This window comes from Micropterus dolomieu, linkage group LG06 (assembly GCF_021292245.1).
Source record: "Micropterus dolomieu isolate WLL.071019.BEF.003 ecotype Adirondacks linkage group LG06, ASM2129224v1, whole genome shotgun sequence".
NCBI classification, from domain to species: Eukaryota; Metazoa; Chordata; class Actinopteri; order Centrarchiformes; family Centrarchidae; genus Micropterus; species Micropterus dolomieu.
Genome location: NC_060155.1, coordinates 10,777,672 through 10,802,482, shown reverse-complemented (window position 1 = coordinate 10,802,482; position 24,811 = coordinate 10,777,672). Strand labels below are relative to the sequence as shown.

Below are 24,811 nucleotides of genomic sequence, written 5' to 3'. Positions count from 1 at the left end.
ACATGTAAATAAAAAGTGGTGGATTTGCTAACCTCCCAGATAATGAAAAAGTGTTGATTGCAATGACAAAACGCAGAAAGTCAGTAGGCTAAATTCATGTAGCAGTTTAAAAAAGTGAGTAGGTAGGTAGGTTTATTGTCACAGTCAAGTCTAACCATTGTCAAGTTATAGAGTTGAATAGTGTTTTGTAACTCCCTTCTGCTACATAGCAGACGATAAACAATACAGAATCAATTATAAAAAATGGTGAATTGAAATAAACTATAATCAATGGAGCAGTGCTGAGGGTGAATTAGAGAGTCTGATTGGGACAGCGTGGGGGAATAAGCTGCTCTGCAGTCTGGTGTGGCAGCAGAAACTTCTAGGTGAATATGCAGATAAAACCGAAGTAGTCTGTTATATAGAATTGGAAACTGTGATATTTTTATGAGTATAGTTTGTTCTTTTTCCTTTATCTGGTAAACTTGTAATGGTTACTGTGCATCAGTTTAATGTATTTCACTTAAATGCTCCCTCCACCTTTCAGAAGCTGCACTGACTTCAGGGGTTAATTCAGGGCGTAGGCCTGGGATGTAAAGCACTATCTAGTAGTAAAAAAACTGAAATCCCAGCAGCCAGTGAGGTAACAGGGGGGTGACTGACATAAATGGCCACACTTTTCAACTGCTGAGTGATGAGTTATCATTATTGTCTAAAGCCAGGAGATGAATATATTGCTTGCAAAGATGGATTGTGTTCCATGCTGTCAATCAGTCACTCCAGCTGTGCAGCAAATAAATCTGAAATCTGGTTTACGATCAAAAGCTCATCTAAGATCTTAATTCATCTGTTACTCAGGAGAACCATCAGCGTGTGAACATCTTCTTTGACTACGCCAAAAAGACGAAGAACACAGCATGGTCCTACTTCCTTCCTATGCTGAATCGTCAGGACCTTTTTACTGTCCACATGGTGAGTTAAGAGATAAAGATATATAGATACCTTAAAGTGCTTTTATGGTATGTATGAAAAAATTCAAATGCACAGGTCACAATTTAAGCTGTTGATGCAACATTGGACTAGTTGGGGCATGTCAGACGTGCAATCCCACAACACAGGCAGCTTTTTACTATTGGTACATGTTCACATGTACATTGTCCGTCTGTAGATTAAACAAAGTCAATATATGTGCAGAGTGGGCTGTGGACTAGTTGAGGAAATAACTCATGCTTATAAGTTAACCACAGTGTGGTATTTTTGGTAGCTGATGAGATAATTAAGCACAATCTTATTTTCACAGATAAGATGGTGTGTTCCATTAAATCTTTCACAGCCATGAAAGAGATATGATCAAAGATATGACTCCGCTTCTGTTTATAGCAGGCCATCAATAATTCCTTACAAAGCCACCTCTCCCCCTCCTTTTTCACGAAAACAGGCAATTAATGTAATAATTTCTGCCTACTACCCTTTTCAAATAAAGGATAACCACCCAACAACAAACTGAGTACTATAATAGGGCGCCCACAGCTTAATTAAAAATACCAACCAGATGGCATCCAGCAGGTGGACACACTGTGACCCCCAAGTCTGGGACACAGCACTTTAACTCTGTCCAACTGTCAGGTTGACTCTTGCTTTTAAATTAGAGCCTCGATATTTCTAGACATCCTCTCCTGGCAAGGAGGAAATTGGAACAACAGAATTTGTTCCTGTGTCATCACAAGGCACAGGAGGCACTTTACAAGCGGAATTGTTAATGCGATAGCTGAGTTGATATAGTTTGGCCTCAGTCTTTTGTTTTGCACTTAAATGGGGTTGTAGATCACGTTTTGTGCTGTGGTTCCAGAATGAGGTATTTTAAATTATAAAACAGGTAGCTCAAATCAAGCAATCTGATTGGTTCTTAGTAGTGCTATAATGAGCGTATACAACGGCTGTGACGTCAAATTCCTTTGCACAGATCCGTATCACTCTGCGACAAATTAATATAGTTCTTATAATTTCAGCCTTTGGTGTATGTTGCTTAGCAACCACCTATGTGGCCTGACTGTTTTTTGTATTCATAAAGAAATGTCTATTGATGAAATAAAACAAAGTCAAATTGTAGTCTGTCTGTTAGCCTACTTTCTTTTTGCCGTACTTGGTAGCCGTTTTATAAAAGCAATAGCTCACTTCAGGCCATGATATACGCTTATTATATCACAGTTAAGGTGGTCACCAGCAACAACGCCCCTTAACTGTGATATAATAAGCGTATACCATGGCCTGTCAGGAGCTATTGCTTAATTGAAGAACTTGTTATCTCTGTGTGTTGCCAGCCATTACCCTTTTTTCTTATTTCATTATTTATCCCCCTCTCTGGAATTTAAGCTGAAGATGCTGTGTTTTAGCTCCTCCTTAACTTTGTAATCTTTATAAAATAAAGCAGCAGATTGAACAAATTTCACTACTGTTGCTCAAAATATAATTAATCTTCTGTAGTACTGTACATTTGTGCCATTTATCAAAAAGGAATTGCTCTTTATTATTGCTTGCTGTAAATTTCTCCTGTTCATCCACAAAAATATGAATTTAAAATGTCCTCCTTATTTTATTAGGCGGCAAGGATCATTGCCAAGCTGGCTGCATGGGGCCGTGATCTGATGGAGGGCAGTGATCTGAACTACTACTTCAACTGGATCAAAAGTCAACTGAGCTCACAGGTCAGTAAATCAGAATATTGTAGCTAAAATATCTTGTGATATTTAAAAGTCTCTCTATCTAAAAACGCTCAGTACAGATTGCTTATTAGACAAAAAAGCCATTAACTTCATGTGAAACAGAGATGTCAGGGTTTACATGTGACCTGTTAAATATGTTGCCTGATAGTGGCAGTTGAAGAAAGGTGAAAATCATTTAATTTATTCTTGTCAAGGTCATTAGCTTTCAAGATAGATATTGCACGTTAATTAAGAAGTCTGGAGTTCATGATGGTTGTGATGTAGGAAGGCAGCATGATCACATTTTGTGTCTTTGTATATACAGAATACTATATAATTAGTTTTGTAAATGAATAATTCACTTTTAGTTTCTTTTAAATTTTAAATGTTGTGATGTGGATTTATAATTTCTTGGATGATGGGTCATGGGCTTGTAGAGACATTAGCTTCTTCTTTCTCATATGAAGTGTAATTTATTCCCCTCTTTTTCCAGAGTTTAATTATCTAAACAGCTAAGTAATTTCTACCTTCTATCTCTGTTCGTTTTGCCTTAATTCTATAGTTTGGGCTGACACAACCTTATCTGAATGAATGTAATGTATTTTTTCATATTGAGTTTGAGCAGGCTTGTCAGACCTTGAAATGGTCTGATGAAAGCTGCACTGTAGGTACTGGCTTTGCCTTGTCAGATGTATGCACTGAAGAGTGGGCTGAATATTGATTCCCATGTTTCTTTTGTACTTCTGCATTGCACACCAGTATTTCTAAAATATCCGGAGGTGCTGTTCAAAGGAGTTGATCCAAAAAACATTGTTTGTGTCAGTCTCTCTCTGTTCTTCGAAAAATATGTCTTTAAACTGTAACTGCTTCTTGAAATTCCGATATTCATTCCCTCCTCCACAGCCAATCAACGAGTCAGTGAGCATCCACTATCACTGAATTGCATTTGTGGTCAAGATCACAGCACATGCTGTGTTGTCCAGTGCCACTGTAAATTAGCTCGAATCAATCGATTGTGAACAATTGTGCACCTGTGTCTCTTGTTTATCTCTTATTAGAACCTACATGGTACAGAAACAGGCTCAGGAGCAGGAACTATTTCCCCCAGTGAAGTGAGTATCAGTGAAGTGCGTCTCCGGTCTCCCTGGTGCTTCCAAAAAAAAAACAGAAAACAAAAAAACTCCAGATGAAAAGGACAGGGTTTGTGCAAGCTGCCATCTATCAGCTGTCTTTGGACTTTCACATGTTTTCTTTCCCCCCTTTTATCTCTTACAAACATGTCGCTGCACCGCAGTTTTCATTAATAATTGCTGATTGTTATAGGCCTGAGATTGTTAGAGCAAGTTTAGAGGAATTTTCCATTTTGACAGCATGGCATTTGCTGCCACTGGTTGGTTTTAACTGTATAGGTGGAAATTGCATGCAGTAAGCCACTTCTCCGTAATGCTGAAAGCGCATGACAAACAACCCGACAAACAAGGGAAAATGGGAGTGACATTTGCACAGCAGCAGCATCCAACCATTTTATATCCCATACTTTATCAAGTATGGCATGATTAAGTGTGCTCAGAATTGTATTGACGCAAGCGCTATCTAATAACTGAACATCATCTTTCCCTCTGCATTTTCACCCAGGTAACCTCCTCTCCTCTACTCCTCCGTCGTCACTGCTGCCTGTTCCTTTTGCTGAACTTCTTTGCTTTTATTCAACCTCTTCTAATTAACAGATTAATATGCTCTATTTTCTCCTCCCAGCTTCCTCCACTCTAATCTCTGTTTACATTATTCTGCTCAGGTGTGATGGGACACATTTCCCTGCTATTGTTGTGTATTGTACTATTGGGTCTGTGGTCTAGCATGTGTCCATGTATAATATCAAAATAGACTGCATGTGCAATGCCTCAGGTTTGATCGGTGACAGTAATGCAAGTTTTGGACTGGCCTTCCATGTGCTGTATCTGCTTGTCAACTAGTCCATGTTTCAGAACTGCACTAATTGTACTTGACCTCATAACATTTTGGTGGTTTTCCTGATACCACGGCTAAGGCTCACTCTTCTCTTTGGGTAAATGTTTGCCTCTTTCCTTTGCAGAGCTCTCAGTATGTCCAATGTGTGGCTGGATGCCTTCAGCTGATGCTGAGAGTCAATGAGTACCGTTTTGCCTGGGTGGAGGCTGATGGAGTCAACTGGTGAGCAATGACTCCATATAAACATAGTTTCTACAGATTTGTCATGGTTTATGATGTCCTTGTCATGGTTCTGGTCTAAAGTAGAATATTCATGGTATTTTTATGTATGCAGGGCCCTTTTCCCAAGCAGCACATGATCTACATTAAAAACTCATATTTATACTTCCTGTGTTTGCTCCTGTTCCTTGTGTGCAAATATCATGTGAAACCAGTGAAGGCCTATGGAGGTGGAGACCTAATATCTCGACACTCAGCATGGGCCTTAAAAATTGTCAAAGCTTTTATAGAAACAGATTTGTTTTTTAAATTTGACACATCTTTTATAAACTGATCACGCTCATCACAGAAAACTCTACTGCGATTGGTGCATTGCGGCTTGTGGCATGTGGGAACCAGGGATTGGATACATGATACACCAGCAGCACCCACACAACCACTCCCCACTTAATGTAAACAAGGTTACTGAATAATATTTATAACAGTAACTTTATAACAATAACATTAATAAAACAGAACAAGGGAAGCGTGTTGCTCTCTGCTGTGTTTACAGTAGGTTTTAGTCTTTATTGGTGCAATGAGTTAAATGTAAGTTATCACACTTACATTTAATTGACAGCATTTAGAGTGTATTGTATATAAAGGCGACAGTCACTCATTTATCTATAGATTAACGATTAATTTTTATATGCAACAAAGGTTTCTGGCTGGACTCAAACCAGGGATTTTGAGGTTGAAAGGAGTAAAGGTTTAATGTCCACGTGGGGCTATTTGTTTTAAAGACAGCTGTCAAATTTTAATGGAGAACACAAAAATACAGCAATGATCAAAAACTAACAAGTATAAAAAGTACACAGTTTTGTCATCATCAATCATCACCAAAACCTTCCAGAGGGAGCAGCGAGAAGAAGAAGCCAGAAACTAGAGGACCACCCAATCTGATCCAAAGCTAGTAACAAGCCAAATTACGTTTTCTTTAAGGCCAATTACTGCTGGAATAAAAGTCCTCTTGTACCTGTTAGTGCCATCTCTATAGAGGTGAAATCTCCTCCTTGATGTGAGCAAATTAAGCTCATTTTGTAAAGGGTGCAGGGAGTCGAGGAAGATGACCTGAGCTCTCAGCAGCTCTTATGTGACACAGATTGACGGAAACTGTGTAAAATTTTTAATGGCAACAATTTCAGTTAAGTTTTTTATAAAATTTTCTCTGTCACATTCTTGATGAAATGTACCTTGTACTGAAAGGGTCTTCACTTTACCCCAACTGAAAATAGGCCTAAAAAAGATAGTGCTGAAGATCCACAAAATATCCATGTTGATGTAAAGTGTACAATTGTTTTGTTTTGCAAATCAGATGGCTGAAGAAAAACTGAGATGTTAATCGACAGTTTCATATCATATACTCCCTGGTGACATGGATGCATTATATATTCTGCAACAACATTTCTGAACGGAGTAGGTGGTTTTGAACAGCGTGAGACAGTGAGTGGAAAAAGAACGGTGAAAAAAACGAATAGAAGAATTCTTAATGATTCCCAACCATCTTTTACTCAGCCCCATACTTTTTTCTTAATACAGTATTGTAAAACTAAACTTACTGCGTCATTTGGATGAGATAATTATTGCACGTCTATCAGCTCCACATCTCTGCACTTACCAGCTATTTCTGCAAATGTACGACCCGCTGTAGTCATTAGTACTCTGTATTTTTATCAACTCTTCCCTTATCTAAAGGCTGTCTGAACATTTCATTCTCAGCCATCATCAGAGATAATGAATGAGCAGCATGTAGGCACACAGCTGTGAAAGCTACTCTGTTTAAACCGGTGGCACATATAGATGTGGCTCCTTTTCCAAGCACTTGTTTTTCCAGTTTAGTTTTTATATATATATATATATATATATATATATAAAAAATTTTTCCTTCTGTTAAAGCATCACAGCGGTGCTGAGCAACAAGTGTGGCTTCCAGCTCCAGTACCAGATGATCTTCTGTGTTTGGCTCCTGGCCTTCAGTCCTCAGCTCTGTGAGCAGTTGAGACGCTACAACGTAGTGCCAGCGTTGTCCGACATCCTCCAGGAGTCTGTCAAGGAGAAGGTCACACGCATCATCCTGGCTGCCTTCAGGGTATGTGGAGAATTTCTCACTCGTTCTGCGCATCACCAAAAAGTCACTTTTCACTTAAACTGTTTTGACCATGCTGGCTGAATTGCTGTCCCATGTTATGGTCCTTTGTTGGTTCTTATTATTTTATTTCTTGCTCTACATTTGGAAAGTTTACCACATACAAAAACAAGGCAATATTTACATCAGCTACATTTTATATTGTGTTTCAGTTGAAATCACCATATTATCAGTGTTGAATATGCAGTCAGGTAGAAGCTAAGATGATAGTAACACAGCACACTTTCCGGCATGCACATTTTCCAGGTACACATTGGTCAGAAAAAGTCAGAGCAACTGATGGAAACATCTGTCACTCTAAATAAGGGTACTGTGAAGGGTTGCCATGATAATGAAGTTAGAAAACCACTAAATTTGCTTGCAAAGGTTTGCAGGTTATAATTTCATGTCATCACTTTTATACTGATATAGAACAGTCCGTGTGTATTTTTTAAAACCTTGCACAGCACTTTGAGTATTTGTATTTAATTAGGCAGTCTACTATATAACAACAAGAGCAAATTGGAAAAAATACATAAATATGATCATATCATTATGCTGCCTTTCAGCTGCTGTAATTGCTCCAAACGTCTCTTGAATATTTAATTTAGTCCTAAGAGCTGTGTTCTGGACTTGCTCTGTTGTTTTGTGTTTATGCCAGGTAATGAATTCCCCATACTATACCCTGACAAAATTAAATTAAGGGCAGCAGCCCCATTTCTCAACCCATGTTGTGGTGCTTTCCTTACTAGAGGAACTTAGTGAGTCAAACGGGGCACCACCACCGGTCTGGAACATCTGGGAAATACAAAGAAAATCCATATGATGACTTCCAGGTCTTCAAAGGCTGATGATTGTGTTTGGAAGAGTATAGAAATGATTTCTTAGTCCCAAATGATTACGCATTTTATGCAGATAATCCTCTGTTCGATAACATACGGTCTTCTGATATATTTTCTTAACAGTAATAGTCCTCTAGCTGACAGCCTGCATTAACCTGGTCATTCTCAGCTCATCATATTGAATACCAAACAAAATATTTATGTTGAGTCAACTAATTATATTTGCCTAGAGAAAATATAGATGAAATAATAAATTTTACATTTATTCATTTAGCTGACGCTTTTATCCAAAGCAATTCCTATACATGTCAGAGGTCGCACGCCTCTGGAGCAACTAGGGGTTAAGTGTCTTGCTCAGGGACACAGTGGTGGATGGGTCACAGTGGGGGATTGAACCTGGGTCTCTCACACCAAAGGCAGGCGTCTTATCCATTGCACCATCGCCACCCCAATAATATGGATTTAAATGAAAAGCTTCAGTGATATTCTGACTTCGTCCAACGCTCAACACCAGACAGCCTCAGCGACCTTTCTCAGAGCACAGTGGTGTGGTAAAATGGCATTGATTACATGATTGAAACATGAGCTCCTACAACCATGGAGGAAAGAGAGCTGATTTTCAAACCTAACTTTAAGGAACTGGTATTCACAGTTGCTTGTACTGCTCTGTCAGCCAGTTTCCATCAGTAAATAGGCATGTGTGTTCCTGATGGACTTCCTCTCTCGTGTCTTTTGTTTACTGAAAGAAATTAGTTTGAGACCACATTTTAGAGAGACTATTATACTGTATTATGTTTGCCTCAATGGACTGCACGTGTTCTTGCTTTGAGTTTCCTCTATAGCTCATTCATCACACCTCTCATGCCAGCAGAGCTGTCTCATCAAGGGTTTGTGAACGAACCCATAAAAGCAATGGTCTCCATTTCAGAGTAGTTTGTTCTTCAGTTTGACTGCAATTCGCAGCTAATTAAAAGCAACGGTGGGTAGCGAAGGGAGACCCTGAACCGTCTTGACGTTGAGTGGGTTTTCCCCAGTTGTAAGTTACCTCACACTAAGTGTGTTTAACGTAGAATAAGGAGAGCTACAAAAGCATTGTTCCTCATCAGCAAACCAGAGAATTGTTTTCTTGAGACCCAAGGGCTCGCAATAGTGTGTCACGCAGAGAATTCAGTTTTTACAAAATCCTTTTACAAACATATTCCACATTGTTCCGCATGTTGCTATTTTCCCAAATGTCCTAATTATGCAAATGATTCTTCCTACCAGATGGGACTAGCAATGTGACTTAAATTATCTGGACCATCTGGAAGTCCTTGAACACATCCTCAAAGGCAGTATTGCTGTGTTTGTGATGTAACCTAACTCTGGTATTTATAGTGGTTTCTTTATTGTTTTTACATAAAACATTCAAGTAGGCTCCAGAAAACATGAAATTTCTTTTAGCCGGATGACTTCAAAGGCAAGCAGGCTCTAAACCTTTGCTGTGACTCAACCCATTTGCTCTATTTAAGAGCGATGTGCAAGATAAAAATGTGTCCAATATTTGTAGTTAGCTGCAGCTACAGGATGCCCACAATGGAGGATTAAAGGGTTCATTCAGAGTAGGGAGTTGGTTTCTTCTTCCTCTTTTTTTCTTGCTCAACAACATTGTTGTTGCAACAACAATTAATTCTATTTTCTATTTCTATTATATCTTGTATTTATTGATTGTATTTTTTATTTAATATGTATTTTCTTATCTGTTTCTTATCTTATCTGCTGTACATGTGTCTTGGGCTGCTGTAACAAGTGAATTCCCCCAATAAAGTGTATCTTATCTTATCTAACATTAGGCTTGCTACTAACAATTACTTTCATAATCAATAACATCTTGAGAATTTATTTTTTTTATATTTTTGTTTAATCAATTATTTGTTTACAATTTCAACAAGTTCAAAACAAGGGATGTAATTAAACAATGCCTGTTCCTCACACTGTCTCCAGAATCTTCTGGAGAAGTCTGCAGACAGGGAGACTCGACAGGAGTATGCTTTGGCCATGATTCAGTGCAAGGTGCTGAAGCAACTCGAGAACCTCGAGCAGCAGAAGTACGATGATGAAGACATCACAGAGGACATTAAGTTCCTGCTGGAGAGTCTGGGGGAGAGTGTGCAGGATCTCAGGTACTTTCATGAATAACATGCTCTTAAGTTTACCAAAGCATTCATTTTTCAGTCATAAGTAGTTCTGCTACAGAGAGCAGGGTGTGAAAAAAATTTAATGGAATAGTCTGTAACAAAATAAACAGGGGTGCACATCACTTTTTTGATCTGGTTCTCAAGAGAGCACCTGAAGATGCTGCTTGGGACTCACACTTTAGGGTGCGCACTTATCAACTACTTCAACTTATCCTATCCACTATCTTCTTTTCTCTCGAACATGGTAGATGATGATGTAGGCCTGGTTAAGCCTGCGATTTGCATCCAAAAGTCAACAGCTGGCTTTAGGTCAGACGTCTCTGTTGTCATTATATGAAAAAACCCTCTCACATGCAGCACTACTCAGTGGCAGTAATAGTGACAACACAAGGACTTTCTGAATGTTGGTGTAAATATCTGGATTGCTTGTCTTCACTATGTTGACCAAGTCGTTCACAGAGAAAGCAGCCAGGCGTTTTCCTGCTTGCTTCAAATGCATCCATTCTCTTACAGTGGAGTCTCAAGCAGGCTTCATATTTCTGAATTATGTTACCAAATGTTGTGTTTTCATAACTGTGCAATTCTTGCATTTCCTGTCTGCATCGGCATTTGAAACATCCTCTTTTCTATATATGCCTTCATTGACAAGCAAAAGTGCCAGCTGTCCAATAGCTACTATGAGCTCATCTTCGCATTCACCAAGCTCTGTGCAGATGTGTTTCAGGTCACTGTCATCACTTGCAGCCACTTGAATTTGAATGGCAGGTAAAAGCCTCCGTATTTTCAACAGTCAGGCCTCCATCAGGCCTCCAAGCAGGCCATCTGATATTGTGAAACTTTCCTAATTTCACAAATGCAATTCCTTTCTGAACACAAGCCTGTCCACGATGTCCTGCGCTGCTCTAATAACATCCATATCAATTAATCTGAGGAAATCTGAGGAAAATTCTCCGCTGCTGGACACCAATACAATGTACACAATTTCCTGCTCCACTTTTATGTCTTCTGATCCGTCAAAGAACACACCCCAAAATTCAGCTGCCTTTAATTTTTCACACAGCTGATTGTCTCTGCAATGCACTGCATAATCCACGTGACCCCTTCTCATGAACAATATGCGGTGCCAACATTGACTCCAAACCTTTTGAAAAGCGGAATATCCTCCTCATATGAGCTCAAAGGACGTGCATGTTTCGCTTTGTGAAAGGCCAACAGAAAAATATTACACAGTGCTCGACAACATTCTTCATTAATTTTGTCCCGCCACCACATTTGGATGAGAGTGGATGTCTGACTCTGGCTGCACTTGTTATCAATAGTTTGCACTATGTTCATGTGCTCTTTCCTCTTGTCATGCTTTTCAAAAGCTGGATGACTGAAATTTTTTGTCCCTGTGTAAAATGTGCTTCTTTTATCCGCGAAATTGGGATTTTCACTTCAAGGCATCTCAGTCCGGTTGTCATCTGTCTGGAGCCAGGGTATCTCCCACTTTTCCGCAAAAACACGTTTTTTATTTTCAGGTTCAGTATGGCGTTTCTTTGTAGGTGGTTGAACGCCAAAGTAATTATTTTGCTTCTTGGACATTTCGATGAATGATAGCAAATCCTAAAACCAGAGAAATAATGTAAGCTAGTTTCAACTTAAGCTAACATTAACTTACTGCTGGATTTAATATTTCACTAATTTGGGGAAAAGCCAACTAGAAAGACATTTAACAACTAATAATTCATGAACACACTTATCATCATGACTGCTATCTTACCAAAGATGGAAAAAGTCCTACTCCAGTAAGTAAACGTGTCCCCAAAAATGTTGGTACGCAAAAGCGCTTCCCGTTTTCTGTGGCGTATAGTTTTATTTTTTACCATGCATGTGCACCTGCGCACCAGTTATGTGCACCCCTGAAAATAAATGCTTGAAACATAGAATTAAGGAGTATCATAATGAAGCTGCATTGATTACTTGTGTGGATGGCCTCTAGATATTCTCTAAGCCTGAATTGTGTACAACTTGGCCTCTCTCATCACTACTCTTCACACCAGATAGGCTGAAAGAAAGTACCCTTTTTTGCTGAGGTACAATGAACCTTTTGATGTTCTATGTATTTTTTTTTCATCAACAGCTCATTTGATGAGTACAGCTCTGAATTGAAGTCCGGCCGCCTGGAATGGAGTCCTGTGCACAAGTCTGAGAAGTTCTGGCGTGAGAATGCGGTTCGCCTGAACGAGAAGAACTATGAGCTCCTCAAGTAAGATGAACCACGTGTCAGAGCAAGATAGGTTTATCATAAACTAAGATGTTGCCACTTGAGAAATTAACTTAATTTATGTGCATGTACAGTGTTGCCCATAGGATTTGTGAGACTGTAATGAGTGGATCTCGGACCCTCTGTGGGGGTTGGGGGCAACTGAAGAAAATGTGTTAGAATTTAAAGTTAAATGTATAAATCTGGTGCATTTTGAGAGCAAAATTAAGAAGCTAGATCTAATGGAGAACTTCTAGCTCTTGTAAACAATTTTGTGCTCTAGTAAACAATTTATTCATTAACACATTCAGGGTTTTCCTTAGGTTTCAGGAGGGCGTAGGTGCTGTGGCTGTGGTTTGGGGTTCCTCCCCCAAGAAAATGTATTGTTGTTTAACTAAATTCTATGCATTTTTACATAATTTAAGACTATTGTCATTACAATATTTATTTAAAAAACCCACACCGGTTGTAGTTTCTCAGTACACTCAGACAATCAGCAACAAATATGCTCACCGTTGAAGTAAATGTCCTGAAGGAATCCTTCACATTTTTGTGATTGTTGTGCCATACAAAATAATAATCACAAAATAACATTGGTTAAACAGTAAACATAGTGAAGGGATTTGAATTGCTCATGCCTCCAAAGTCAGGGTGAAGCCACTAATCAGCTGTAGGGGGGTATAATTAGGATTGTACGTTTTATCGTATCCATACACTCATCAACCTGGTTCTTAATCATTACTAAAGAAGTGGGGTTTTTTTAAATTAAAAAAAAAAAAAACAAGAATAAATTCAGAACAGGATTATAATTTATTTATATTTTAAACATAGCAAAATATTGTTTCCTTAGCAACAACAGTAACAGCAAAGTCACCATATAAACTCCATAATATCTCAGTCAAACAAATCTAAAATGGCGGTCAAAAAAAAAAATCATATTCCAGATATCAAAATACTGAATGAAGTTTAGAAAGAATGAAGAACTCGGACATCATGCACAACACCTTCATCGGACAGAGGAGTGTGTTCAGTGGCAGACTGCTGTCCCAGCCCAGCTCCACCAACAGACTTAAAAACTCTTTTGTCCCCCTGGCCATCAGACTGTACAACAGCTCCTAGTCATGGCATGGAGGACAGTAGACAAAAGAACAATTTCTACCTCCATCTGCACTCCATTTTGCACTGTTTACTGTTTTTGCACTGTTTTACTGTGTTCTAAGTTATTTTAATTTTAATACTATTTTAATATAGGTTTAATGTATGTATGTATGTATGTTTCATATGCTGCTGGATAATTGAATTTCCCTCGGGATAAATAAAGTATATATCTATCTATCTGTCTATCTATCAGTCAGTATCAGTTCTCCCACTGCTGCTGATCCACTGCCGGCAGGTACCGCTGGAAAAGAGAGGAGGGGTTGGTTTGGCAGATTTAATATTTGTGGCAAACTAAGATAAACAGTTAGGCTTCATACAGACAGTCTTTGTTTTAGCTTGTTTGTAACAATTTGCTATTACAGTATCTCATAAAAAGTGAGTACACCCCTCACAGCTCTGTAATTATTTGACTAAATCTTTTCATGTGGTGGCCATGAGGTGCCATGGTGACCACTATGATAGAGTGTGAGAGCGACAACACTAAATTTAACACACCTGCTCCCCATTCATACCTGAGACCTTGTAACACTAACGGGTCACACGACACAGGGGAGGAAAAATGGCTAATTGGGCCCAATTTGGACAATTTCACTTAGGGGTGTACTCACTTTTGTTGCCAGCGGTTTAGAAATTAATGGCTGTGTGATGTGTTATTTTGAAGGGACAGCAAATTTACACTGTTATACAAGCTGTACACTCACTACTTTACATTGTAGCAAAGTGTCATTTCTTCAGTGTTATCACATAAAAAATATAATTTAACATTTACAAAAATGTGAGGGGTGTACTCACTTTTGTGAGATAATGTAATTTAACAAGCACGCTATGTTTGGGTAAAACAACATCCACAAACAAAACAGGTGGAAATCTCACAAAGCACGTATGAAGTTGTCAGGCCACCGCAGTCTAGGTACTTAATGGGAATCACTGATTTATTTTGAATTTGAATGTGACAATTGAAAATATGTGATTTGATTAAGAAATATTTAATTAAATTTATTTATATATTTTATGTTTTTTTTTCTCTTGCTGCTCCAAGCTGCATGTGAAAATGAGGCTTTGAAAGGCTTAAAACAGCTTCCAAAATTGTAATATAAATTTTAATTAGGGTTAGTTTTTATAAAAACATTTATTAAAACAGAATCATTTGGAAAAACCAAGAATATAGAGTAAGCAATCGTAATGGACTAAGAATATAAATGATGTTTCTCTAAAAATGGAAATGCAGTGTTTCCTCTAGGATGTTTTTCAGCAGCGGGGGCAGGACAAATTTTATGTTTTCCAATGTAAAGTATGTAATTTCACATCATATTGGGCCATTATTTTCATCATATCTCTGAACAAATAGTTGGAAAAGCAGATAATAAACAAACAACAGCCAAAGATCAGTCTACTGGAGGAACTACAACCATTACATCTGGAGAACGTAATTTGGTTGGTTCTGTTGCTCCACAGTGATTTTACAGTGATGGCACAGCATGTTTTGGGCATCACCCCTAAGCCTTAACGGCAGGAAACCCCTGTTAATATGACCTCAGAATCATTATAGATACGACTGTTCATGTTTGCCTTTTGTGTCTTCATTTTACAGCTTCTGACATTTATCAGTAGACATTAATATAAAATATAGGCAACATGAGAAACCTCCTCCCTTCTGAGGTGCATTTTATTTGCATTAAAAAAACGTCTCCTCATCAGTTTAAAAGGACTAGTTGCATCACTAATGAGCTTTACTAACCTCAGAGAGCCACGCACCTCCTGATTCAGAGTTACGCTGCTCTTATGACACAATCGGTCACGTACGTTCTGAATAGAACGAGGAGAGGAAGCGAGCAGAGCATTGAGTGCAGCCGTGCTCACACAATGTGTGCGAGTGAAAACATTTGTAGAGCATAGTTTAATGATCGTTGGAAATTTTTGTAGTGGCGGTTGTGAATGCATATAGAGGAAACACTGAAATGTATGTCGGCTGTTTTTTCTGAAAATTATTCCAGCTGCAGGATGGATCATAATGACATGAGGATGAAGTCTACTGACTTTGGTCTCACTTTTCTTCTCGCTCAACCAGCTGGTCTAAAATAAAAAAATACCTGCATAACTAATGACATCAACTTCATATGTGCTTTGGGTTTAGAGCTAATTACAAAATGTTAACATGTTAATACGCAAAACTCAGACAGTGATTGTGGTAAGCATTGTCATTGTTAGCAAGTTGACATAAGCACTTTGCTCAAAGCACTGCTGAATATAGCCTCACAGAGCTGCTAGCATGTCTGTGGACTCTCCTTTGAGTTGTTTTTTTTTTTTGAGTTGCCAGCAGCATGTTTGGTGATTGCACATCCTCTTAACATTGTTTCTTTTTGTTGATATTGTGTATGTGTGTGTGTGTGTCCAACCTAAGTACTCAGATCACTGGAGATAAAACATCTATTTGTGCCTGTCTTCTTTTGTTATTCTAGTCACACACTCTGTTGGGCTTATTGACATTGAGTAAAAATCCTGATCTACCCATCTCATTGTCTCATCACTGCCCTCTCTCTGTAATCAGCTCAGGCATCATCTCAGCTTAAATTACCCTCCTTTTTTATTAGTCTCTTTTCCTGACTCTCACACCCGGTTTTGTCTCACTTTGAACCCCAAGGTGTCACTTTTTTTAGAGGATGCCTCATGTTTCATGTCCTTGGATTTAGATTTTAGAGTTTGGGTTTTTAGATTTTTTATTTCAGCCTAGGCTTTCAGAGAGATCATTGCATTTCTACATCCAATGTAATATCAGGTATTATCTTATAATTTTATAAAGCTTTTTCAGAAAAGTCTTTGCCTAGAAGCATCTGAGAATATGTGATTTTTAGAATGAATGAAATCTGCCTTTTGATGCAGTCAGACCTCCCCATTTCAGTGCCTCTCCATATGTCTGCCTTTCTTCATTAGGATCTTAACAAGGCTGTTGGAGGTGTCTGATGACCCTCAAGTCATAGCAGTGGCAGCTCACGACGTTGGAGAGTATGTGCGACATTACCCACGTGGCAAACGGTAAGTCATTTTTCTGTGTAAACCAGTTCACTTATTTATTCCACCTTCATTTATTTATTTATTAAACCCACTTTCACCTACGGATCTAACCATGGAACACTTCAGGGGAATCCATATACATCCAATACATAAAAGCGAGATGGCGTGAGCACTTCTGAAACTTCCAGATCATTCCTCTGACTCCGACCTCCACCACTGTCCTCAGAAGCAGCTGTCCTGTCAGCAGCTGCTCCTGAGAAGCTGAAAGGACAGCAAGAGGACACTCTGTCTGTCACTTTGAAAACTTAGGGCGCAAGTTCCAAAAAAACACTTTGCATGCAGTTTGCCATTTAGATGAATCGGCTAAGGATTAGGTAATTTTTCTACCAAAAACAAGAGGCCAAATCACATAAAAATGAAACACAAAGTGGGTATAAGATAGAATTTACAGTTGCCCCTACATTGCATACACCTGCTTGTTCCAAATAATTTAGATGGTTGGTTAATAAAATGAAAAATGCTTGTGGAAAACCATATCTCAGTCCTGGATTTATAAAAATAAATTGATGTTAGCTGTTTTACAAGTATTGAAAGAGTGTGTAAATACCTTGCAAGTACTTCAACTGCTTCACTCATCCTAACCATTTGGGTATACTTTAATTATCTTTTCTTCCTGTACTTAATTAACTAATAAATATTACCAAATAAATCTGTTTTTTAAGTGGGTCTAGAATTTAGCTTTGAGATTTCACATTGCCTGCATCGGATCAGCGTCAAACATGTTTTATAATGGAAAAGTCAAACAGCAGAGATTGCTGTCTGTTCCTGTCAGATAGTGCACCTCCTGTATCCCCGCCATGCATTGTTTAGGTTTTCCTCTGAGTTTGTTATCCTTCTACAGTGTGTGATTGACAGATCCATAATGTTGGTCATATTACCGTTTGGATCTTAGGGTTGAAATTTCCATTTCTAGCCTTATGTTGGTCATAAGACCTCACTATGATTAGTTTGCCCAAAGTTGTTATGTAACAGTACCATAGTTCCTGTACTTTCACCTACTTTTCTTTTCTCTGGTCACACCATTTGCTGTATTATCACATGCATTATGCAGGTCTGTTTTCCTCTTCAAACCATTATATCCTTTTACAAGGCCAGTAACCCTTCATAAGATACATAGGAAATTTCAGCCTGGCTGGATTCAATTATCTGGCGCTAGACCACTGAATGACCTAAATCATGAAAATAGTACCTGTTTTCTGTGTGGATAAAGGTTTTTTTCTCCCATACTTCCTTTTATCCTTCCCATTTCAGGGTGATTGAGCAGCTGGGTGGAAAACAGCTGGTGATGAATCATATGCACCACGAGGACCAGCTAGTCCGTTACAACGCCCTGTTGGCTGTGCAGAAGCTCATGGTCCACAACTGGTATGAACACATTTGTATATATTCATTTATCTTATGCATTCTGCTTGAACTACTCTCTTCCAGATGAGTTGATTAGATTAGTTGAACCAATCTTTCTGACATTAAATAACAATCTCCTACATTTGCACACCCTCACTGGTATTTTCATTTATTTTGCCTGATTAGACGTCCGCCTAGGTTGAAGTTGGGCGTAGATATGCTGGGGGTCATGTGAGATCAATAGACTCTGTGTGCTGTTAAGAATGGTAAAAGTATAATTTGCTCCAACAGGTGTAACAACACTAACAGGAGATTCAGTCACACAAGCTCAGTCTGTACACGCCCACACAGTCCTATAAAAGGTTTAATCAAGCAAAAAAAGTAGGAGTGTGAAGATGAGACGAGACAAAACACGATATCGGGTTCACAAGAATGAGACGTCTGTCTACGTACACCGCAGGTTGCCTTACATGGAAGTCGCCATGTTGCGCCGCCATGTTTCTACAGTAGCTCAAAAGGACAAACTATTCTACAGAGTGCATTTTGTCACTACATTGAATACATATGATGAAGTAGTAGTAGTAGTCATCTGGTTTGTTAGAAGTAAGAAGAGAAGTGAAATCTGGGACAAATAGAGGACCACACTTATTATTTAGCGCAAGAGCTGACAGAAAGGCTCATTCTCCTCCGCGGCTTGCCAAACGGAGGGGTGAGCAGTGACTGCACCGTTGGCTGCATTCGCAACCATCACCACGAGATGCCAGTAAAACTTGACTGAACCTTCAATATTGCGAGAGCTTTCCGTTTTGCCTGTTTTGACTTTAATAACTGCAAAATTTAAAGCATCCTAATCAAAAATCCTTGTTAATCTTGTGTTTCTGGAAATATGTTCTGTATAAAATAACAAAATTTAAAAGATCCTAATCCATATTTAGCTCAGTATCAGTTTTTTCTTTAACTCTCAAATATCGATACCTCAGTTGCGCTATTACAAACTCTAATATAAACTTTATTTTACTGAAGCACTGGTCAATACTTCAGCTTTTAAGGCTCCATTCCTCAGATTTTCTCTGTGCCCAAACATTCAACCCGCCCATCATCTTTGTATGTTTTGTCTGTCCGCTGGATTGCTTGGAAACACAAAAAATCAACGAGCAACAAGTGAAAATGTGTATGTTTTGCTGCCGCTATCTAAAACACACTCTGCTCCCTGAGCAACTGTGGATGGAGGCATTGTGTTTAATATCATAGTGTAGTGCTCTTTCTCTTCTAAGGGACTATAATGTTCTGTGTAAACTGTATGTGCACTCAAGTGTGGGCAGACGTTTATTTGTTCACTGTAGCACAAAAGGTTTTTTAGTCTTGTTTCAGTAACGGAGAAGAAAGAAAAGCAGACTCTCATTATCAGGCCTACAATAGAAAAGGTTTTTTGTTTTGTTTTTTGTATTTTCCAGGTCCTGAACTTGAATACTAACTTCCAATGTAAGATTAGATTTTTTTATTTATTTTTTATCTGTAATTGCCGGTACATTTTACAGGCTGAAAAATCAGATAACCGTTGCATAAGGAGAAGGGACGGGTGCATGATTTGCACCTTTTGAAAAGTTTTGTTAAAGATATCTTTGTGAGTTAGATACCTGTTTTAGAAAAATATATACAGTATTTGGACATGTGTTAAATTCCAGAAATTGGATCTCATGATGTTGTTGTTGTGGTTTCTGTGATAAATGAAAACAAGCAAACAGGAGCAAATGTATATAAAGCTGGTGATAAATTAAAATGAGGGGAAAATAGATGGAATAAAAATGAAGTACTAAAATGTGCAGGTAAGATAAGAAAAACTGAGCGCGGCATAAAAATATCTTACTAATAAGAAGGAAAGGCAGGAATTAAAGTAGCATGTGAATTATTGTCTGAGTTGAAAACTGATGCAAAATTCAGCTCACGCCTTTATACTGACGACAGAGTTGATTAGATATGGAAATGGATAGTTGTTTTTTTTTTTTTGATGAGCTCAGCATGATGTGATGACATGCTGTACCTGATTGATTTTTGTTTGTCTTAAAACAATTTAATGGGTTGGAAAGAGACAACGGTGAAAATACATTAGCACTGTTGATGCACGTTGTCAGTTTTCTCTGTTATGTGCACCCGCTTTTCCGCTAGTTTGTTTATTTTGACGGGACCTACTATGTGAGGAGGGTTGATGTCTTACGGTTGTTATGCCACATTGAATAATTTGGGCTTCCCACACTCACTGCCTTCCTGAAAACAGAAATAATAACAACTTTATTTGTATAGCACACTCAAAACCAGGTTACAAAGTGCTGTACTGTTTAAAAAAAAAAAAAAAAAAAGTTGATTAAAATAAATGTAACAAAAATAAAATCAGCATTAAATAATTCAATAACAGCAATAATATAATGTTTTTAAAAATACTGAGGGGCCCAAACAGCAAAGGCTTGGTCACCTTTAGTGACAAGACAGGACTTTGGAACCATTAGAAGAGCCCCGCCAGAGGATCTCAGGCTTTGGTCTGGCTTGTAGGGGGTTATCAAATCACAGATGTAGGCAGGAGCCTGTCCGTTCAGGGCTTTAAAAACTAAACTAAATATTAAAATGTGAAATGTGTGAATGCGGCTGCAGAATGAGGAAATACGCTGAGGTCGATGCTTTTATTTCTTGGAAGCTGTGGTCTCATTCACCCACAAATTGAAGATATTTTCAAAGCGACACACTACACCCACTGTCACCTTGAGTTGGTTGCCTTCCATGAGAAGATCCTCTCGTCACTACTTGCTGAAGGTCCCTGCTGTCATGACAACAGTAGGGATGAATGTGTGAGCTCCTTGTGCCCTTTTATTCTGCTTTGGAAAATCTTTTTCTTTAACATGTTTCCTAAACGTGAATGCTGAGAGTTGTGAAAGAATGTCTGTTTTTTTTTTTTTCGCCACTCATCTCCGTATTGATGGTTTTCTGATCCATCCACTCTGCCCTTGTGCTGTACTGGCCTTGATGTCTAGAGTGACGCACAATCCTTTCTACAAAAGTCTATAGTTGACATGTCATGATACATTATGAGATAGCATATAATGCACCAACCTGGCAAGATCTCAAGATCACCTTGTATTCCTTTTTAAAAAGCCAGTGGAAGGAATTGAAAAAAAGATGTGAGAATGGGAGATTGACCTTGGTGAGAATTTCAAGGGACCAAATGCTCTTAAATTCATATCCAGTCATCTTACTGAAATTCTCCCTGAACAGAATGTACCGTTGTTAGTGTGTGATTGATAGCTTTGACTTCATTTTTTTATATTCCTGCATTATACATTATTGATACAGTTTCTAAAAATTTTGCAAGCATGCTCTACTTGTTAGGTTTTTATAAACCAAAGATGCCAAAAGTTCATTTTTACAGCAATAATCTACCCACTACCCTGTACTACACTACTGCTAATTTTCTTTTTCATGTCCTCCTAAACCTTAGACTCTTTGTTACACCTGGTAGACAGGTGCCTATGAAAATGACATTATGTGGAAAAAAAGGGTGCAGTATCGGCACATTGGCAGCACTGAGGTTATAGACCTTCATCAGGCATTTACAGTGTGAAACAGCACATCTTTATCTTAAAGCCAACGCTTTAATAACCAATCAATCAGTTAACACATCAATGATTGGTAAAAACATCTGTATACCAATGAAAATTTTATAAAAGCATATTTGTTTTTTTAAATCATAAAATATGCAGTGCAAGTGTTGTTTATATTAATAAATAAAGTTTAAAAAAGTCACCAAATCTCAGATCCAAACTGGGAAGATCTTCATAACCTAGAAGAAAAAACAATCATTATTCAATTTTACAAATCAGCGTCCCATCAAAAGTATCTTACAGCATCGCAAATTTAAGACAAAACCACTTCAATCATTTAAGTAGTTTCACACAACAAAAGAACTAGCCAGTTGTGAATACGTTTTGGAGATTCAGTTCCTGCATTTGCGAAGAGTTACTCTAATGTCAGGCGTGCCTATTATGGCAAGTAAACATGGACAAAGGAGAGACCAGCCCAGAGCCACTGTCAGAAACACCACAGCACAGTTTTTAACTTGAAAGCTATGTGCTCACCTGTTTACCTTTTGTGAGGATGTAAACATGTATTTATAACCAAAAATGTAACTGCTGCCTGGGTTCAGAGTGCCAGTATCTACGTGCAGGTTTTGTGGGCTTTTACGGAAGAGCACCGGCTGCTGCCATATGTAAACAGTTGTTACATTGTCATCTAGCATCAGCAATGTGCTCTTGCTCCTTTTGAGTTTGAATACCTGGTGTGCCAAATAAATGTAATGTTATCACAAACACAGGAACACTGACCTTTATTGCTGCATTTCAGCAGATTGAAATTGCACCTTCGTCTATTCAAAGATTATACATATATATATTCACACTCCATGTAAAAGGTCCTTTTAGACGGGATTTCCTCTGCAGTGATGATGGGAAACTATGGGATGTATTTATTGTAAATTATGTTGTTGATTTAGTTCTGATACAATATCCTTTTTATTTATCTCGCATTTATCTTAGGACAGTCTTCACATACATTCAGTACAACCTGATCATTCTCATTTAGATCGATGATTATTATTAAGTAATTTGAAAGCACAACTTTTACTTTATTACATAGCCTTTCATTTAAGTATAACCGGTATCATGGTTTTTAACCTCCAGGACTCATTTTGCTGTGTAGGTAATCAGTCATACAGCATCTGCAGATACGTTGCTGAGCACTGCCTTAATAACTCCTTCTGCCTTTATGAACTCCCTGGCAGTACTCTGAATCAACATACAGCAGCTATTTGCAGAGCAGCTAAAAGTTATTATTGACATCTTCATTCTTGATTTTTTTTCTTTTCTTCATGACAGTGAGTAAGTTCTGGTAGGGAATAGGGGATGTTTACCTATAAATGATAGATGATTTGAATTGATCAGGTGTGAGGAATCATGCTCCTTGGAGGAATATGCAAAAACCAGAAACAAATATACTAATACTTTACCGTTCATCAAGTTGGGGTCAGCAGACAAAAATTAGATTAAACATTTAAAGGGCAGGCATGGAGGCTTTGACCCGGAGATGAGCAGTGTTTGGTATTTTGAGAGGGAGAGACCTGAGACAAAAATGGAAACATGCAGAAAAGTACTAGAAATTTTCAATATATCAGAAAGGCTATTTTGCTGCTTTCTATGCATATTGTGCTGGATTAACTCACTAATTCATACTTTAGTTACTGTAAAAATAAAAGTAGGAGAGGGGTTCATAAGGAAATCCTAACAGATTTGTTGCTCTGCAGTTATACAAACTATTATCAACATTCACTGGGCTGAGTTTTGTTTTTAAACATCATTTCCATCATCAGAATTGATTTGCCATCCTTTGCCATTTTGAGTTTTATGAGAGGCATTTGATATTTGTGGTAGCAGTAAGGTGAGTGCCATGAAATCATATCTGAAAATGTAACTGCCGAGAAGGAACCAGAAGGAGAAGTGTGACCTTTCAATGTAATGGCATTTTATTTCAACACATAGACTAGAATCTGTCTGGGTCAAAATAACCGGGAGAAGCTCATATTTTAAAGGAAATTGATGGTCATAATTTCACCTCAATAATCAACTGGATGGGAATTAAAATACATTTATTAAAGGAATATTTTGACATTTTTGGACATCTGCTTATATGGTGTGTTTGTTTGTGTCTTTGCAGAGAAGATTGATACCGCTCTCATGTCTGTTCCTTCAATATGAAGCTGGTTTTGGGAGATAAGTGCTTAGCTTAGCATAAAGACTTGAAACAGGGGAAAACAGCTAGCCTGGGTCTGTCCAAGGTTAACAAAATCTTCCCACTGACTTAATGATTATTCACTAATGTTATATTTTATTTGTTATATCTGTATAAGTACCGCAAAGTCCTGCAAATCACGGCTGTCGGCCAAGAGGTAGTCTGAAAAAGAGCTGAATCAATGTGTCAATAACAGATTAGTCAAATTCCACATAATAGCAACTCAACAACTATTGATAATTAACCGCTTCAGTCATGGGAGTCTCTTCTTAAATGAGTGGCTTTGCTGCTTTTCGTTGTAATATATCATGGTAAACTGAATATCATACACATAATATAAACTGGGTTTTGGGGCTGTAGGTCAGACAAAATAAGCCATTTGAAGATGTCCCCTTGGGCTCAGGGGAAATTGTGACAGACATGACAAAATTTTATAGACCTTTCAATTAATCAAAAAAATAATGTTCAGATAAATCGATGATGGAATGAATGCTTAGTTGCAGTCATAGTCTCAAAAAAACCCTGCAGAACCAACACAACTTGACGTTTTTACATTTCAGTTTTTCTAAGGATCAAACAAACAAGATATAACTAGTTAATTAGTGAGATTTTGACATGCTGTAAGACAGATTTTTCTTTTACCTTTGGAAATGCATCTTATTCAGAGTTAAGTGGGTTTGTACTGGGAGTGTTGAAGTGTAATTTATTGTACTTTTTTTCACAGGGAGTACCTGGGAAGACAGCTCCAGTCCACTGATCAGCAGCAAACTCCAGCCGTGGCAGCTCGAAGCTGAACTGTTTCTGTGTGTTTGTGTATTAATGTATGTATGAGTGTGTACCGTATGTACATTGGCCCATTTAATAGTCAACTGTTCAGTTTGTGAAATGACTTGAAAATCAAACGTTGTGGTTTACTCCTTTCACCTGCAAATCCCAAATGATCCTTGATGTTACTTGATTGAATGTCGTGCTTCGTCGTGACCTCTCAGCTAAGTGATGCGTGGTCATTGAAGTCGCTCTTCATGTCTGTGATTATGTACAAAACTGCATGTTATTTAAGTCTTACCTGGAAAACATTGTATGTATCCCAATAAAGATGCTTATCAATGGTG

General features: G+C 38.2%; 1 protein-coding gene across 3 annotated transcripts in view; it reads left to right on the top strand.

The window, feature by feature from the left end:
- Nucleotides 1-24,811, top strand: part of atp6v1h (ATPase H+ transporting V1 subunit H) — a 27,416-nt gene extending 2,605 nt beyond the window's left edge. For 2 of the 3 annotated variants that reach the window (XM_046051714.1, XM_046051715.1), the window contains exons 5-14: nt 838-951; nt 2,580-2,684; nt 3,740-3,793; nt 4,774-4,871; nt 6,804-6,996; nt 9,858-10,036; nt 12,174-12,299; nt 16,386-16,487; nt 17,778-17,891; nt 24,424-24,811. In XM_046051714.1, coding sequence (XP_045907670.1) covers nt 838-951; nt 2,580-2,684; nt 3,740-3,793; nt 4,774-4,871; nt 6,804-6,996; nt 9,858-10,036; nt 12,174-12,299; nt 16,386-16,487; nt 17,778-17,891; nt 24,424-24,493 — 1,155 coding nt within the window. In that variant the 3' untranslated portion in view covers nt 24,494-24,811. The remainder of the gene's footprint in view (nt 1-837; nt 952-2,579; nt 2,685-3,739; nt 3,794-4,773; nt 4,872-6,803; nt 6,997-9,857; nt 10,037-12,173; nt 12,300-16,385; nt 16,488-17,777; nt 17,892-24,423) is intronic. The other variant, XM_046051716.1, reaches the window with a different exon arrangement.